The 17,842-nt window shown below is 44.1% G+C and overlaps 1 protein-coding gene across 3 annotated transcripts; it reads right to left on the minus strand.

Annotated features, from left to right (window-relative positions):
• Positions 1–1,622: 1,622 nt before the first annotated feature.
• CISD1 (CDGSH iron sulfur domain 1) lies at positions 1,623–17,729 on the minus strand. Of its 3 annotated transcripts, none has more exons than XM_087764841.1 (4): positions 17,554–17,729; positions 16,842–16,958; positions 10,356–10,561; positions 1,623–3,862 (listed from the first exon to the last, which is right to left on the minus strand). In XM_087764841.1, exons 2-4 carry the CDS (start codon positions 16,933–16,935, stop codon positions 3,773–3,775), a joined length of 390 nt encoding a protein of 129 aa, XP_087620967.1. In that variant the 5' UTR covers positions 16,936–16,958; positions 17,554–17,729; the 3' UTR covers positions 1,623–3,772. The 3 variants fall into 3 exon arrangements, with proteins under 3 accessions (XP_087620967.1, XP_087620968.1, XP_087620969.1); XM_087764842.1 differs by lacking the exon at positions 17,554–17,729 and adding an exon at positions 17,270–17,339; XM_087764843.1 differs by lacking the exons at positions 16,842–16,958; positions 17,554–17,729 and adding an exon at positions 16,194–16,339.
• Between the last annotated feature and the right edge of the window lie 113 nt (positions 17,730–17,842).

Here is a 17,842-nt window from a genome sequence, read left to right on the forward strand (position 1 = left end):
GGCGAGGCATCCCTTCTCTGCCCACGCGCTATGGGGAAGTCGTGCTCTTCCACCTAACCCAGCCAGGGCTCAGGGTGGGTTTTGTCAGCCTTGAAGCTTCAGGAGTTGAAACGAAAGCCAAATTTAGTAAGAGGTTTCCATGCTCAGGATGGCTAAAGAGAAGGCAGCTGACAAGAAGGTTTCTTTGCAATACCAATGTTTGGTTTCACGCCTACGTTCTTCTCCTTCCTGCTATTATAAAATGTTCTTCCGTTATTGGATTGAGCGACTGTGATACCACAGTGACTCATGTTTCCATGTCTTTATCTAGCTGCATTACACTTAAAGGAAAATCCCACTCCAGCTGCTATGCAACTGTGCAAAATAAATTTTACAGACCCCAACAGCACCAGAACAAGGTCCAAACTGCAACAATACGGTGAAAATTTTAGTAGGGCCTGCGGTCAGCTCTGCAGCTGGCAGTCGGGGAACTGGCGATACAACTCCTAGATTCAAAGCGCACGAGCCTCCGTGCATGAAAAGCTGCTTAGTCCCAAACATGTTTATGCAGCACTTCTAGATGCCTGGGCTCAGACAGCCAGCAACGCTGCTGAAAAAAAAAACCCACATAAATACATGCATGCATAAAAAAACCCTACAAGAACAGCATTGCCACATCCCACAGCGTTTGTTTCCTCCTAGTGGACCAGCGTGTGATTGCAATGCTGGCCTCCACCATTGCAAACTATCCATTAGATTAACGGTGCTTGAATTAAACGTGCAGAAGACACCTGCAACTTACAGCCGTCTCCTCTTCAAGAATGCTGATGCTAGAAGCACTTGACTGTTTGACATTCAGACTATTTTGATGAGTCACACTGAATTACTGCAGAATCAGTACTTTAATTTGTTGACCTTCCTAACGAACACTCACATGTTGAAAAATAACAATGTAGAACATTGTAGGTACAGTTTTACTCTGGGACAAGAATCCTTCACTGCTTTAACATGAAGGATTTGTACCACATTTTCATGTAGGAGTTTCAATGTGATGTGAAAATTGCACATTTGCAGAAGAATTTCTTTATGGTTAAGAGCTTGGCAAAGATCTAACCAATTTGCTTTATATTCTAGAGATTATTTGAGGAAACCACTAAAGAACAGAGATTTCCGAAAACACTGGAGCAGGCAAGCACTTGGACTATCAGAACATGATAACCTATTATGGCACTAAGGAACAAAAAATGAAGTGTCCTCTGTGATGCTCATCAAGACTGCTGGCAAGTTTGTCTACTCAAATTCAAGTATCTCTCTTCATTGTCACGTTCAAACAGCTCACGTGTGAAAAACAGGAACTTTTAGGCACAGTACAGAAAATTGTATGTGCATCAAGATAAAATTTAACGACTTTGTGTCAACATTTATAAATGTGACACTTCTCCAAACCAAACTCACCAGGATGTAAAGCAGCAAAGACTCAGCTCCTGCATCTTTGCTTCCCAGGAAAAAAAAAAAACTTCTGATGGAGCCCACTTGCCTGATGCCCAAACTCCAGGAAATGTTTTATGGGCAAACTCCAGGAAATAGTTTTATGACTCGGGAGACTCATCTGAAACTTCAGGACTCATCTCTCAGAACACTAATGCAGTTTTCAGTGAACTTTTATTCCTTCAGGAGCAGCCAGGCTTTGCTGCAAACAGGAAAAGAAGTCTCAGAAGGAAAACCCAAACCAGACACAGGTTTATGATTACAGCAGCATTGGCATACAGCACTACTCACAGTGTAACTCTCCCTTGAAAGAAACAGCACACCCATGAGATAACACAGACGTTACAACCTCGAGATTAAGATGAGCTCAAATGTGTATTTGACAAAAATACAGAAATACCCAGTGTCATGTTCTAATAATACAGAAATAACTTTTGTTTTGGATAAAAGCAACGTATTTGATAACTTAAGGTTAAAACAACTTTCCATATGCATCAGTACTCAGCCAAGTAAAAAATATCAAGTACCTTTACAGTCAAGACAAGAAGAAAAGGTAGAAACTACGTGTATTTGACTGCAACTTCTTACAAGCAGAGGTCTCTCACAGACAGTAGTTGCCCCCACTATAGCACTCCACCTGTAAACCCTCTTTCTCTACTGCCACCTTCTCTACTTTCTGTGCCTTCTGCCAAAGTTCAGGCCAGTCAGCTAAGACCTCAGCCTCCAAAAGCCTCACATCGAGAATATGCAAAACATTTTCGTCAATCTTAACCAATCATACCAACCACACCCTCACAAAAAATTAAATAAAACCTCTACTGCCCCAATCATCTGGAAGAATCCTTAAGGGTCCAGGTTAAAATGTCAGCTTCTTGAAAAGGCCTTTCCTCTAGCTCTGAGGTAGTCTCTCTGTCCCAGGATTGAGAGCTCAATCTTACACAGGCTGCAATTATGCTAATGGACCAGGTTTAATAGAAAACGGCCCTCTGCCACCCCACTCTTTGGGTTTTGCTTTGTAGTCATTTGCATGTTAATAAATCAAAGCTATTTAATTTACGGAAACCAACATGATAGCCATCAATGCAACCATGTCAGATGAGGCAGACAAGTGCCATACAAAAGGAGGATAAGAGCTCTCCTTCTCTCATCCTTCCGTTCCCCCTTGTTTCTAGCTGTCGTCCAAGCCTTTCCTTGTCCATGTCAGTTCTTTTGGTAAAATGAGCTGAACCACATTAACAGTTAGCCCAGGGAGGCAGGAGTTATTTAAGACACATAGAGCCTAAGGCCACTTAGTAAGAAAGGTGTGCCTCCTCCCTCCGCAGCGGGAAGAGTCCTCCGGAACCAGCCAGAGCAATGATGAAGCAGACAGTAATGATGGGTGGGGTTTTAGGTTTTATTTTAGCTTCTGGAATAAATCAGCATAGCCTCCCCCACAGAAGTGTCCTGTGCTCTGGGGAAGTTAGCTTCACTGCTAGAGACTGCAAGTGAAACTAAGGCTTTCTAGCAGCAAAGACAACCCTGCCACCCCCTGCCCGTCGCTCTGAACACTTTGGATCATTCCACTTGTCTATTAAGAAAGCTCTTACAGAGACCAACTTCCTAATCCTACTCTAAATACAGGTCTGCAGTTCCGGTAGTGTGTTCTTGATACCATATGGTAGTAGGGTCAAGTTTCAACACGGCTGTAAAATCAAAGTTAACGTTGCCCTTTAGCCCCATCTTGCTATAAGCCTTTTATGTTGTCTGTTCATAGTTTGCCATTTTGTTTTTTTTTACAGAAGCCACACAGAACAGTAGTGTAATAGGCCAAACATGACACCTGCAGAAAATGCAGCATAATTAGAGGTTAAGCTGCATTTTGGCACTGTGATTTCTTTCCTGCCACTGCCTTTTGCATAGAAATCTATCCAGACTTGTGACTTTAGAACCTCTCCAGAATTTTAAGATCTACATTTTGAACACACTTTCTACTGAATAGCCTCAGAGTAGTACACATGTATTTGAAAATAATTTAATACCTATTTTCTGATGAAGTACATTCTGTGTGTCATTTTAGTTTCATACTCCATGAGATGGTACACACACTTTACAGGACAAAAAATTTAAACCATGACTATTTAGTAAATTATGCATTGTAGTGATTAAAACAAGACAAACACCAGAGAAAATACACATGCTGAAGCCTGATGTATATACTACACTGGAAAGTCTTCAGTGACATGACAAAGAATTTGTGGGTTTTCCCCCAATTACAAGTGAGCAGAGGATTTGTCAGACATTCATTTTGTAGCTTCTACTGTCCACTCTATGCCTCCTTCCTCTTGATGATCAGAGGCCCAACGTTGTCACCAGTTTCCTCGTTGTGCTTTGTGTGAGAGCCATCACACAGCGGGAACTGAAAAGAGAAAGAATAAACACATCTGAAGTACATCCAGAGTCAGAATTAAGAACCTAGGTTGAAAGTTCATTAGAACGTCTTATTAAATCCACTGTGACTGCAGAACATAACTTTTGTGCTGGCATCTCAGGTGTCCCTGAATTTTGGCTGAACGCTAGTTTTGTCCATGTGAGCGCAGAGTGGACGAGAGTTAAGAAAAGCGAGTGTTAAGAAAAAAGCAGCAACTCAGCTCTACACTATTTGTGTGGTTGTTTAGTCTGGAGAACAGGAGGCTGAGGGGAGACCTTATTGCTCTCTACAACTACCTGAAAGGAGGTTGTAGAGGGGCGGGGGTCAGTCTCTTCTCCCAAGTAACAAGCGAAAGGATGAGAGGAAATGGCCTCAAGCTGCGCCAGGGGAAGTTTAGGTTGGATATTAGGAAAAGCTTCTTCACCGAAGGGGTAGTCAGGCACTGGACCAGGCTGCCCAGGGAAGTGGTTGAGTCCCCATCCCTGGAGGTATTTAAAAGACAGGTAGACGTGGTGCTTGAGGACATGGTTTAGTGGTGGACTTGGCAGTGCTAGGTTAACGGTTGGACTCGATGATCTTAAGGGTCTTTTCCAAACTTAACAATTCTATGATTCTATTTGGTGTTCCTGCCTCAGGCCAGCATGAGGAAAATACAGCACGTGCTGACCTTCAGTGATAACCTACCTGGAGTATCTTGCTCTCAACCGTGCCCCACCCTCTGTTTTCCCAGGCAACAGACAGAGTTGAATGCAGTTACAGAAGATCAGTGGAGTGAGGAAGAGAAACAGGAGCAGATCCTTCACTGAATTTTTTTCCTGGTTTTCCATGGTGAGAAAAAAGGACAGCGTCCCTAGCTCATCTCTTATTTAAGAGACACCTACATTTTTGTCCTGACTCCAGACAGCTAGAGTGGCAAGCTGCCTTTGCTTCATCCTGACACAGCTAGCTTATCTCATCGACACAAAGGTCCGTTTGCGCAAGCTGGCTTTGACATTAGGATTTTGACCTGCTAATGGAAATAAACTGCACTTCCAACTGACACGGCTATTCATCAGGGGGTTTTAAGGGTAGCACTGAGGAAGTAATTTGAACAAATGTTTGTTCTATTAAAAAAAAACTCCTAGAACAGCCTGGTCAGAGCAAGACCCATGGGGACTCCTTTAGCCAGCTGTAACTGCCCAAGTCCCAGACCAGTCACAACCACTCTGCTCCTGGGCAGCTCTTCTCACGTGCAAGAGCCAAAGGACATTCTGTGAAGCAACAAGAGTGAGGTTAGATCCCATCACTTCTCAAGGATGTGTTTTCAGCGCTATGCCTCCTCTGCAGAGGAAACTCCGGAAACGATCACAGAAATCACACACCAGGATTTTGCGTTCAGTTACTATTTTGTTTACTTAGAAGTAATGGGAATCAAAGTTGGGCATTACTCAGCTGTTGCCTTTGCAACAGCAATATTCCCTCGCAGTACAGTCAGAATCAGTCTTTGACACTCCACTGATCCCAATGTTCATGCCTCAGTCATAGCCCTTGAAAAAAATTAACACCCGATCACTCACGCTTAGTTAGAATAAAAGATTTCGAAGTACTGCACAAAAACAATATAATGAAGACAATACACTTGCAAATACAATTCCCAGAGCTCTAAAAATAAAGCCACATGCCCTGTAGGGTAGTGGTTGGGGGGGAGGGGGAGATTTTTTGTTTTTAACAGTTACAAAATGTCAAAACCCACGCTATAAATGGCAGGTGACATTTCCCAATAAAGAAACACTGAATTCAGAGGATACTCATGTAAGCTGATTCATGCAGGAACTCTATCATCACATCAGTCATTTGTGACTCAATGAGAAGGTACTGACAGATACTTGGGAAAAATCTGAGCAAACAAGAACATATGTTCATGGGACACTGACCCGCTTCCAACCCAGATGTTCCTGGGCCAGTTGTTTTTCCATGCAACACCTAAGTCCACTGGTGTTCACTGAAGCGTCGACCCAGCTTCCATCAGACATTAACATCTCACATGCCCCAAGGAGGCAAGCCCAAGGTCCAGCAACATCATCACTTCAAGTTTGCAAGTGACAAAAATGGTGGGATTCATAGGCTTCAGAGAGCATCGAGACATCTTTAACAGCTACCAACTCTGACTGCTCTGAATTCATCCTCTGGGTCAGCTGGTCTCAGAAACACTGGCTCCCAGAGGCTGGCACACTAGACTTGAGCTTCTCAGGGAAAAAAAAACAAACACCAAAAGCCACCACACACCACCACTTTTCCAGAGCACCCACTTGGTCACCTTGAAGACCAGATACTGAATAGATGGATCCTGGGCCTGATAAAACATGTTCATCCTTGATTAAGATAAAGCAGGCTAGCAACAGCCGCCAAAGCTCAAACCCTGAGGGAACTGTGCAGTGATCTGGACAGCTCAGCTTATTTCCCTTGACAAGAACAGGTTTAGATTCCCTACCACTATTTCTTCTGATGTTCTGCAGCAGCGTTCCTTGACCTGCAGCCTGGGGACTACTACTTCTCTGGAAGACACAGAGGTTGCAGGTCATTGCAAAAGAAAGCAAATTAATCTTTTTCTCTCCAGCTTACACACTTAAACAGGCAGAAACAAATGTTCTAACTTTAGACTAATTACAGTTTGGTTTTAAGACAAAACTCTTGCCTCTATACTGGTAAATTTGAACACTGGGTTTTTCCACAAAACTTGACAAGCAGGGCTCTGAAGTGCCTGCAGAGCGCAACACTGAATAGGAAAGGGCCATTTAAAGAACTACCTACCACCTACTTTAACAGATAATGACATCCCAAGACAGACTTATTTGAAGGTACCAGATGTGGTTGGGGTTTTGTTTGTTTGTTTGTTTTAAAAACACATGTACTCCACAAAGACTTTGGCCAGCACAAATAAACAAAAAAAGCCTTTGAAGTATACTATTTCAGGAAAAAAAAAAAAAAAAACTGAAAATAATCCTGCTCCTTTTTTAAGAGTTACTCCAAAACACCTTGGTATAGTCCAACTGTTTTGTTATTCCCCATACAGGAGGAACACCATGCGAAGCCAGCTGTAGTGCATGCGCATCGTCAACACACACAGAAACATCCTATGGTTCATAACGCTACTGGTTCTGCTAACAGCCTCATGCCTCAAATGAGGCTAAATCTGATGAGAAGCACTCACGCAATCATACAAGAGGACATTTCTTCTAACCTGTATATGGAATAGAGATCCCCATACGCCACTTATTTAACAAAAGCACAGCGGGTACTTACTGCTTTTGGAGTAATTGTAATTCCCTGCATTGGAAGCACACACATTCTACCATTTTGCCATCAGAAAACATTATCTTACAAATTTTAACAGGATCATAGTTTGAGAACTGTAAGAAAGAGATAACGCTAGGTAACTACTTCCAAAGATGACAAGCATGTGAGAATGATGAAGAATGTCTCTGTATTTTATTACTGCTTGGCAATAACTGAACATGAGAAAAAGCACGCACACCACCTTAAAGACCATGCTACCCACCATACAAGGTCAACCAATCAGGGCAAGAGGAAGGCAGCAAAAATGGAAACTGCAGTCTTTGAAGCATAACATGCTGATTAAAATACTCATTATTAAGCATCAGTAAAAGAAAACAAATGCCTTCAAAATTTTCCACTGACCTCCTTAATGCCCTTACAAGACCTTTCAGATCAGAGTTCTAATAACAGACTCGTTATAAGGTAGCCCCATCTACTTCCTTTTAGTGTGTGATTACAGAGCCCTAACTCAGTAGGACAGTACGTTCCTAAACTGACAACACCCCTTCAATATATGCCAAAACGTACTTCTTAAGATTTTTATTTCACACTGTGCTGGTTTTGGCTGGGGTAGAGTAAATTTTCTTCATAGTAGCTAGTATGGGGCTATGTTTTGGATTTGTGCTGAAAACAGTGTTGATAACACAGGGATGTTTTCATCACTGCTGAGCAGTGCTTACACAGAGTCAAGGCCTTTTCTGCTTCTCACCCCACCCCACCAGTGAGGAGGCTGGGGGTGCACAAGAAGTTGGGAGGGGACACAGCTGAGACAGCTGACCCCAACTGACCAAAGGGCTATTCCACACCATGTGGCCTCATGCTCAGCATATAAAGCTGGGGGAAGAAGGAGGAAGAGGGGGACGTTCGGAGTGATAGCATTTGTCTTCCCAAGTAACCGTTAGGTATGATGGAGCCCTGCTCTCCTGGAGATGACTGAACACCTGCCTGCCAATGGGAAGCAGGGAATGAATTGCTTGCATGCGTGGCTTTTGCTTTACCTACTAAACTGTCTTTATCTCAACCCACAAGTTTTCTCACTTTTACTCTTCCAATTCTCTCCCCCATCTCACCGGGGGGGAGTGAGTGAGCGGCTGTGTGGGGCTTAGTCGCCTGGTGGGGTTAAACCACAACACACACACAAAAGATACTATCAAATAATAGCTAGAATATTGGCAGGAGCTGCAATGCAACGACTAAAACCAGGCACTATCTTCCACTTCTGTTTAGAAAACAGAGCAGGAAGCAGAAAATACAAACACCAAGGTTCAAGTTAGGATTTCTTTTTTTTCATTGCAGAAGCACTGAAGGAGGTGCCTACACTATTGCAACCCGAGGTAAATCCAAATTCAAATATTAAAATGAAGTGCAGATACTTAGAGCAGCCTTTCTCCTCCTCCTTTTTCTTTTCTGAAGCTGTAGCCCTTGCAGCACCTTCCAACGCTGGGTTCTGGCTGTAAGTTGAGACTTACCACAAAGATTTAGTGGCAATGGTGCTATACACATACATGATACCTGCATGCTGTACAGCCACCACTGCATGTAAACGTACGCTATTCCCTGTTGTATAATCATACAATATGTAACTTAGTCCACAGAGCACACTGCAGCAATGGCAGGGAGGAAGGGGGGGGCGGAATTTTGTTTTTCAGTTCAGCCTCCAGACAGAGCAAAGAAGACAAGCCCATCTCCACAGGACTATTTCAGAATCAAGTCACGATGCTGTTTAATCCTCAGTAGTGTTTTACTGTTAAACCAAATACAGCTACAAATGTGTAACTTCCCAAGTTATTTTCACCCACAAGGTAATTAAGTCAGATCTGACAACAGCAAGAACCAAAAGTTACAGTACCTGGAAAATGGCAGTGTGACCCGATTAGACCTGTGTCTAAGGCTTGAGAAGTCTAGTATTCAGTTCACTGATGGAGAGAGAGACAGATTTCAGGGCTGCTGGCCTCAGTTATCTGGCTTTGAAGATTTGTACTATATTTCAGTCTCCACACATTAGCACCTTGACTTCTAAAAAAGCTTTTAAACGCGTGCCAGTGGTAAATGGAAAGGACTTCTCATGCAATCTGTTTTCTCTCACTACAGATCCCAGAACTACCACTACAGATAAATTATACAAATCTCAGTTACATCAGATGTCATGCATCTCTACCTCAGATTTACATCTGATCTTCGTGTTATTGAAAGGCTAGGTATCACGCTTACCACTAATTTTAGGCAATTGATGCAACCCAACTTCATATGCAAGTAAGTTGAACCAGTGTCTAGGTCAGACTCCTAATTGCTCAACCATAAAAGCTTGAAGTATGGCTGGCTTTACTGTAGGATTACCCATAAAACTATTTTGAGCTGCCAAGGCACAATGCATTAAGTCCATCTATCTAGATTCTTCAAAAGCTTTTAACCACAATGACTTCTTTTTAGATTACTTCAATCACCACTGGAAACAATTCACCACTGTAATCATTCACACGAGAAAAGGTAGCTATCCACAGTACATAGCAGTACTACAACAATAAATTCAGGACAGAACAGCAGTACCACCGTAACACCATCTGCGCAAGACAGGCTCTTCCAAAGCAATTCTGCACTCACCCTGTCTACAAGATTTAATGATGGGCTCAGACATTGCAAGTGACAATTTGACACCAGCTCTGGTATACCAAGAGACTTCTTAATGGATTTGTGTTATTAACACCATGAACTAGTAGCACTTTCTGACTGACAGAGAAAGCTTCCAACTTCCTTCAGTAAACAGTGTTTAAGGTCCTCTCAGACTGCAGTTCCTGAGCTCCTACTGCCAACAGGCCGGTAGTTTTGTATAAGCCTCAGTATTAGCAAAGGCAGCACACAAAACGGTATCTGTCATTCATGACTGTGACTGCTCCACACAGCCGCTCTCCTTTCAAGGGGTCTGCTTCTTCAGAGCTACAGAAATATTTTGTTCACTATTAGCACTTATCTGCAGGCTTTACTCTGAGTGACAGCATAAATCTACATAGTTTTATGGATTAAAATACTACTACATCTCACTGCAGAATAGGTTAGAAGAAAAAAAGAAGAAAAGAACTTAGCTTCCTCTAAATAAAGCAGTTTGAAAATAGTTCTATTGAAAGATGCACACACATGAATGAAACTGGAGCATTTATTCTTCTCTTACCTTCTTAGATCTCCAACAACGACAGTACACAGCCTTGTCTCCCAGATCTTCCATATCAAATGCATGGACTACCTTGGGGTTATCCTTCTGGATATGGGGATTCACCATTGCTTTGCTGCATTTGTCTTTAGAGAGAAATTTTTTGTAAGCTAGATACCCAACAGCAGCTGCTCCAGCAGCTAAGGAGACTGCAGCAATCCATTCAGCTAGAATAAGAGAGAAGGGGAGAGAAAAAAAAAAAAAAAAAAAAAAAAAAGAGACACTGTCACTTTTTGACCACAACATTCTATTAAAAACTACTCAGTAGTAAATGTCTTCATGCTTGTGGCAACACTTCTGCTTTCCAACAGACCTTTTTGTCCTGTAGTAGTAACACAGTACTTTAGAAGAATATATTCTTTTGACGCTCACCTAGTTAATCTACTCCTTTCTCCTGATCAGAGTTCTCCTTCACCCCCATCCCTTCTACACAAGAGCAAGGATTAACCTGGCAGGGTTTGGTGTTTTATTTGTTTGTTTGTTTTTTTAACCTTTTATTTGGGAACCTGTGATACCAACATTGCTAGTATAGGGTTTCCAAGTTCAGCACATTAAACCAGCTATAAGTACACCCTGTAGCAGTAAAAAACCCTGTTGTTTCAGTTGCAGGAAAGTCACTAAAGAAGAATGCTCAGGATCAACAACCCAAGCAGGATCCCCCCAAGGTATGGGTACTGAGTAGCTTTTAATATAATGCATCTTGCAAATAAAATGTTAACAGGTGTTTGGCAATGGGGAAATTATTTAATATACTACCACTTCAGAAGAGTAACAAAAGCCATCTTAGATTATATCCCTACTGTGGTGTACAGGAAAGAATATGGATCCAAAAAGATTGTATTTAAGAATAATGGCACGAGTTTATTTTAACTGGAATAGGTTCTGACTCTCTGAAAGACAACTTCCATTAAAAAATCCTCTTCCTACCACCTCCTATCTTCACTTTCCCCCCCTTCTAGATATCTCTAAAATCTTTGCCTTGCTCACTTGGTATAATTTCCTTTTCTGCAAGGGGTTTTCCTACTTTTTTGTGGCTCTATTGTTTCTTCTCTGCCTCATGAAAATAAGCTGGACTTTGGCCCAAAGGTTCTGTTTGCAGCAACTGCCCTGGCCGTTTCTCTCAGAGCTGCAGGCAGTTACTCCTTTTTTGCTTTTTATCCACCACTTCTACTCACACATGTACTCCTAACATATAGAGTTTGGCTGCCTCTACAGAAAAATCAAACAGGAATTTAAATTTTAGCACATTTACACAACTCAAGAAAACTAAAACAGTCTCCAGTTGGGAATTTCTATCTTGCCCTTCAATGTTTGTATTGGATTTGAAAGATGCCAAGCCACATGGCATCTTTGGGGCAAGAGATGTTACTACATTAAGTCCAAAGGATAAGAAGAAACAAAATGCCTTTGTTAGCTCTTGCTACTTTCCACGGCTAATTGACTTGCTGTATTGCCACTGTGAACTTGCACTAAAAGGATCAAGAAAGTTTTCTGGCCTGTCACACAGCCTTTTCTAAAATCCCTACCTGGAGGCCTTGCCTCAGCTAAAATATTGTGTTAGCTCATATGCACCATTCCGATCCACAAAGGTCTGGATGTAGTAATACAATTAGACAAATATTTGTATGACGTCTGCAGCCCTGTAAGATCAGGGAAGGCAGGCACTCCTTTAGAGTCTTACTAAAGGAGTAAAAGATGCAGAAATTCTTCAGAGCTCATTTTCTTAGTAAATGAAGCAGAAGAGACCAACATACACTGAGATCTCCCCTGCAAGTGAGTGACACTCCCCCCCCCCATAACAACAGGGTGATATTAAGATACAGAAAAGCATCAAAGAATCAGAAAAACATCAAAGAATTTAGGGCATGTTTCCCTGCTCCCAAACTCTCTTAAGCAATAAAAGCCCCAGAGAGCACACTGTGAATTCAGTGGTTTATATCCATCCAGTGAGTTCTCACCTCTTTATCTCCCCGTTACAAACTAGCCAGAGTAATGCATTAATTTTAATAGGGTAAAGAAGTGAGGAGGTGAAATTTAAGAAGGGATTCTATGAAAATCTGCTTTAATTTAGCAAAACAGCCCAAACTAATCCAAAGAACAGCCACGGCTTAAATCAGAGGCAGCAGGTTCTTCCAAGGAAAGCCACCGCAGACAGTCTGCAGCACCCTTTCCCCTTCTCGCTTGAGCATGCTTCCCCAAGAAGAGCAAGGGAGGAGGTACCCAGCCAGTTCAGGGAGAAGCTGGGTCTGACAAGTTTAAAGTGATTTCTGGCAGCCACAACAGCGCCAGGCAAAACAGAGTGATCCGCCCATACTGGCGATTTCAGAAAAGCAGCAATTGCAAGGGTTGCCCAAGCCGCTAGCTGATGCATTACCAATAGAACAAATCTTAACCCATGTTTTTAAATCAAACCATCAGAGGAAAAGATTCTGATGATAAAAATACTTCTACGACTCACAGCACGAGTAGGGAAGCCTGTACTAAAATTCAGCAGCCTTGCAGCACATTCAGACGAGCTGATCCGCACATCTGCAGCTAACCCAGATCTCTCTGACTATCCCTCGGGCCACCTACCACATAACCATACACAGCACATCCAGCTCAACAAGCAGAGATCATTAATTTAAAGTAATTGTCATCTCATATTTCAATGACCCTCTACTTCTTCTCCCAAGGGCCAGATTCATCTATTACACACACGGGCAGACCGTATACATACAAACAGCTTAATATATTTTTTTCTTATAATAGATCATAGTGTCTTTTTTTACTATATTAGCTTTTTTCCATCACTTCCCTGGAGCTGTATCAGGGTGGGAAATAGCATCAACCGATAATACAAGAAACCCAAACATTTAAAGCAGTCTATTCTTTAAATTTCAGCATTACTTTAATAAACATAATTTAAATTTATGAAAGCTATTTGAATTTAACAAATGGACTCACTCTCTCTCAGGATGATATCATCCTGCAAGGTTTCAGAGGTAATAAGTTTTGTTGTCAACTGTTGTTTTGTTTCACAAAGAGATCTGGAAGAGCTGGAATGCCCATTTCATCTCTGAAACTAAGTTAGCCATAAAACTACACCTGGAAGGAAAACACTTTTCCGAAGTTTTTAAATACTTTAAACTCTGTTTCAAGAGGCCTCTGGTGCCAATTCAACAGTGCGCTGCCAAACTCTTAAGGTCACGCACGTATGCTCGAAAAAACATCTGTAAACAGAGTGACATTGATGTGGAATGTCAAGGTTTTTTACTTCTTTTTAAAATAAAAACACTAAGAGCAGCTTTTGCATGATTATTAAACAAATCCCAATTCTGGTGTAATACCAAAACGCAATGTTACAAGTCACTACAGGACAAGACACGACAGGCCTGTGTAAAACGGCAGAAAAATTGTTTCAATGTCATATGCACTATACAGTGGAAAAGGTTTGGCTAAAACTCCAGAAAAATTAACACACAAAGGAGAGAAGAGAAGGGAAGAGAGATGGGAAGAAGGAAACAGAAGTCCAAAGAATGCAATCCCAGGAGAGCAGGCAGTGCATGGAAGTAAACAAAAAAAAAATCAGAAGATGAGAAAAGCAACAAGCTGATAGTGGGAATTTATTTTCTTCTATATTCTTTGGACATAACCTAATGAACAAAAGATTTGGTTCACAGTTTCTCTTCCCTTCTCTCCCTGAACAGCTAGAAAATTGCTCTGGATGTTTCCACATCTAGGCCACAGAGGTACTTTTAAGATCTACCAGAGACCTCAGACAGATTTTATCTGCAGGAAGAACATGCATTTACCATCTGCACTGACAAGCACATGAAGAAACTGAGATGGGCTTGGCTCCACCAGGAGTACACAATCCTTGTTACGACACATATCAATTTACTTTCCAGGAACTGGCAACAACATGGGGGATAGCTGCACCCCTACAAAGTTAGTCCAAGACATTTCTAAGAGGCAATTTTCAAGTTACCTCTGCTGCTTAAAACATGTTCATGTTATTTGAAAGTCAGCTACAAAGTAATAACTCCAGACATGAAAATCTGTATTTTTTTGTCTTCATAAGTGCTTATAACTTTCAAGCATTGTTTTCCTCCTTTTGTTGCCAATGAAGAGGCTATTATTTTCCAAGAGTTGTTTATGACAGTCCAGTAACTGCCCACAACGAAAGGCCATGCTTGGAGAAGCACATGGCACTTGCTTACTGAGGAGTCGTCCACGATAACTGGCTGCACCCGAAGTCTAAGAGCCAACCAGTCAAGCAGATAAAGTCACTTCTGCCACTTCACAGCATCCACAAGAAATGGGATTATGACTGACAGGCTTAATTTAACTGAAACTGTAACGTAAAGAGGCCACCTGAGGGAGAAAGATCTGGATCTGGCCAATAAGCAGCAAAAAGACAAGTTACCATGCTCAGATCTGTGGTCAGTGTGGGGTCACACCTGCAAATAACCACATTACTCACAACAAAAAGCACTAGCTGTGCTATTCACTGCCTTCCAAATGGTAACCTTTTGGTACATATGCACACCAACATACACAGAAGCAATTAACTCTCCAACTACTACCAGGAATTAAGTCCCACAAAAACATGGGAAGTTTCTGGTGTCTAGTTTTCAGTAGGGAATAAGGCATTAGTATGATTTCCAAAATTCATCAGCTTGAGACACACACAAGCTGAAGACAGAGCTGTGACCTGCCAGTCGCCAGGCACCGATCAAGTTTAATCTTGACAGAAATCACATTAACCATATGCCACCTCCTCCTAAACAAAGCACCTTCCAGACTGCTCTGATCGGCTGTTCCCCTGCTGTCCTGGGATAAGGAGGATATTTGCAGTTTGATTAGGAGCATGTTCTTCTCCTTCCCCCACAAACTACATTTTCTTCTCAATTCCTAGCACATAGGAACTGTTCTAATTCTTGCAAGCTTATAGATGACAGTAAGCTCCCGTTGGGAATGCAACCTGGCTGCAAGCTATTATCAAGTCATCCTCAGGGCTTTGGTTTGATTATTTTAATAAGCACAGCCTTCCATCACTATAAACCTATTTTAGACTATAGCAATGCCTTTGTCGACATCCTCTATACCAGCAGTGTACCCCAAGAAAAAAAAAAGCGTATGGATGTATCCTCCTGACCTAAGGCCACAAACCAGGAGCAGCTTTGCAACTGGAAACCACAGCCAGGCAGGTGAAGCTCATTTTTTAGAGGAAATCGGATAACTCAGCTCTCCCTTCTGCCCTCCATCCATCCCAACCCTTTCGTCCCGCCCGGCTGCCCAACAGCATTTAAACCACACAACGCTACTTCAGGCCCGGTTTAGGTCAATCATTACACAGCGCAAATATCACGGGTATCTCTACCGTACAGTATCGGGCTTTGAGCATGAGTTAAAAACCCAGAAATTTACAGGTTTTCATGAAATTTACACCCGGTGGCTTCACATAAACTACGGGGCCCGAACAAAGGCAAATCCCCACAGCGAAGCGGCAGGGGGGAAAAGCAGAAATAAGACAGCGGTGCCTAAGGCGGGCTGTCCCCGTCACAAATAAAACCGGGCGGGCAGCCGGGGCCGGCTCCGAGGGGCGAGGCGCACGCGAGGGCCTGCCGCGGAGCTCGGCGCTCTCGCGGGGAGCTGCGCCAGGGGGTCCCTCCTGGTCCCCGCAGGGGGCGGCTGCGCCGCCATTTTGTCCCCGGGGGTCCGCCGGGGCCGCGGCCCCTCCGCTCTGCCCCCCGCCCGCCCCGCCGCCAGCACGCGGGGTGCACGCGGTCGCCCTCTCCCCGCGCGCGCCCCTACCCCGCACGTGGGAGTTCTGCCCCGGCCCCATCGCTCCCGCTCGGACTCCGTTGAGGGCACGCGCAGCTCCGCGCCCCCGCCGCGCATGCGCCGCCCGCCCGCAAGATGGCGGCCGGGCCCGCCTCTGAAAGGCCTCCCCGGGAAGGGATGGGGCTCTCGGGGGGGGGGGGCCGCCGCCGGCCGGGGCGGGTACGGCTGGTGCTGGATCGCACCGCGGAGGAGAACGGAGGGAGACAGGCGGCCTTGCGGGACACCGCCGCCCGGCACAGGGCCCTCCCTGGGGGTAAAGTGGGCTCTGAGGCCCCTGCAAGTGTAAAATGGGCGGTGGGCGGCGTCGCGTGCCCTGAGGAGACACCGGCTTGGCTTGGCCTTGCAGTTATCCTCCGCTAGTGATGCCATCGAGTGCCCTGAGTTACTAGCACTCTGCAAACCGCTTAGAACATATTGTTGTGTGAGCCCTCTCCTCTGTAGTTGTGGAGAGGTGAACTAAAGAGCGATATCCTCTGAGCGACAGCTGCCTTAAACCTCACAAACTCGGGTACTGACATGAGAATTACTCGTTGTTACTTAAAGTAGTATCAGAGTCCTACACCTGATTAAGGGCTGGCTAGTCAGGGACCTACTCAACGGCCTTTTCAACCAGCGCACCTCTCCTGTTCCTGTCACAGGGCACCGTGAATGTGGCATCTGGCTTTGACTGATAGGGGGGTGGAGGCGCTGTAACCCTGAAGCTCCAGGCCATTAGTTTCCTCGTCGCATCTCAGCCTGTTGGAGATATGCAAGAAATAAGACAAAGGATGTTGAGGCAGAGGACGTTAATCAACCTCTGTAAAACAGTTAACAAGGCCTGGACTGAGAGAAGAAACAGGAGGACACTACAAAACAGTCTAGCAAGGAAATACCAAGATAAGCACGAGAAAACAAGGCCGCTGATAAAGCCGAAGTAAGAATCACTTGAACCAGGAGTGAACTATCCTAATTACATAGTAAAAACCATACCTCCAGCAATGAAACCCCAAGCCCAGACCCCTGCCCTACCCACTGAGCATGCTCTGGAAATTTAAAACACATTGTACCTTTAAGCGCAGACGAGGCTTGTGAGAAGCAACAGAAGCAAGGATGAATAAGTGGAATTGTGAAAACACTGATAACGACTACTCAGGACGTAGAAAACGTCACCGCCTGTTACCCGAGGTGTGCTAGCTTTGTGGAGTTACCCCCTAGCACCCCTCTCTGCACAGACATTAAATAAACAAATAGCTCGACTCTGCCTGTTATTCGGCTTTTTTGCACACCGGGTAAGAGAACCCTGCTTTTTGGGACAACAGGCCCGCCTGCAAAGGACGCGACTGTCAAACACCTTTTGTTCTTTGAACACCAGCAGCCCGATAGTGCTTTAGTTTCCCGGTCATCCTCAGAATTCCCAGGGGGAGAGGACAAGATCCAAGCGAAGCCCGCTCACAAAATGCGGTGCGTTTTAAGTGCCGGTACAAAGAAAGCCAACATTTAAGTGCCGGAGACGTGGCCCCCCCGCCTCCCGCCGCGGCGCGGGGGCGGGGTGCGCACCGCCGGCCGCCAGGGGGCAGCAGCGCCGCCGCTCTCCCCGCGGCCCGCACTTCCCGGCGCGCCCGGGGCTGCGCAGGCGCAAG

Source organism: Nipponia nippon, unplaced genomic scaffold, assembly GCF_047370975.1.
Source record: "Nipponia nippon isolate SJK-2023a ecotype South Korea unplaced genomic scaffold, ASM4737097v1 scaffold_3, whole genome shotgun sequence".
In the NCBI taxonomy this organism is placed as follows: domain Eukaryota; kingdom Metazoa; phylum Chordata; class Aves; order Pelecaniformes; family Threskiornithidae; genus Nipponia; species Nipponia nippon.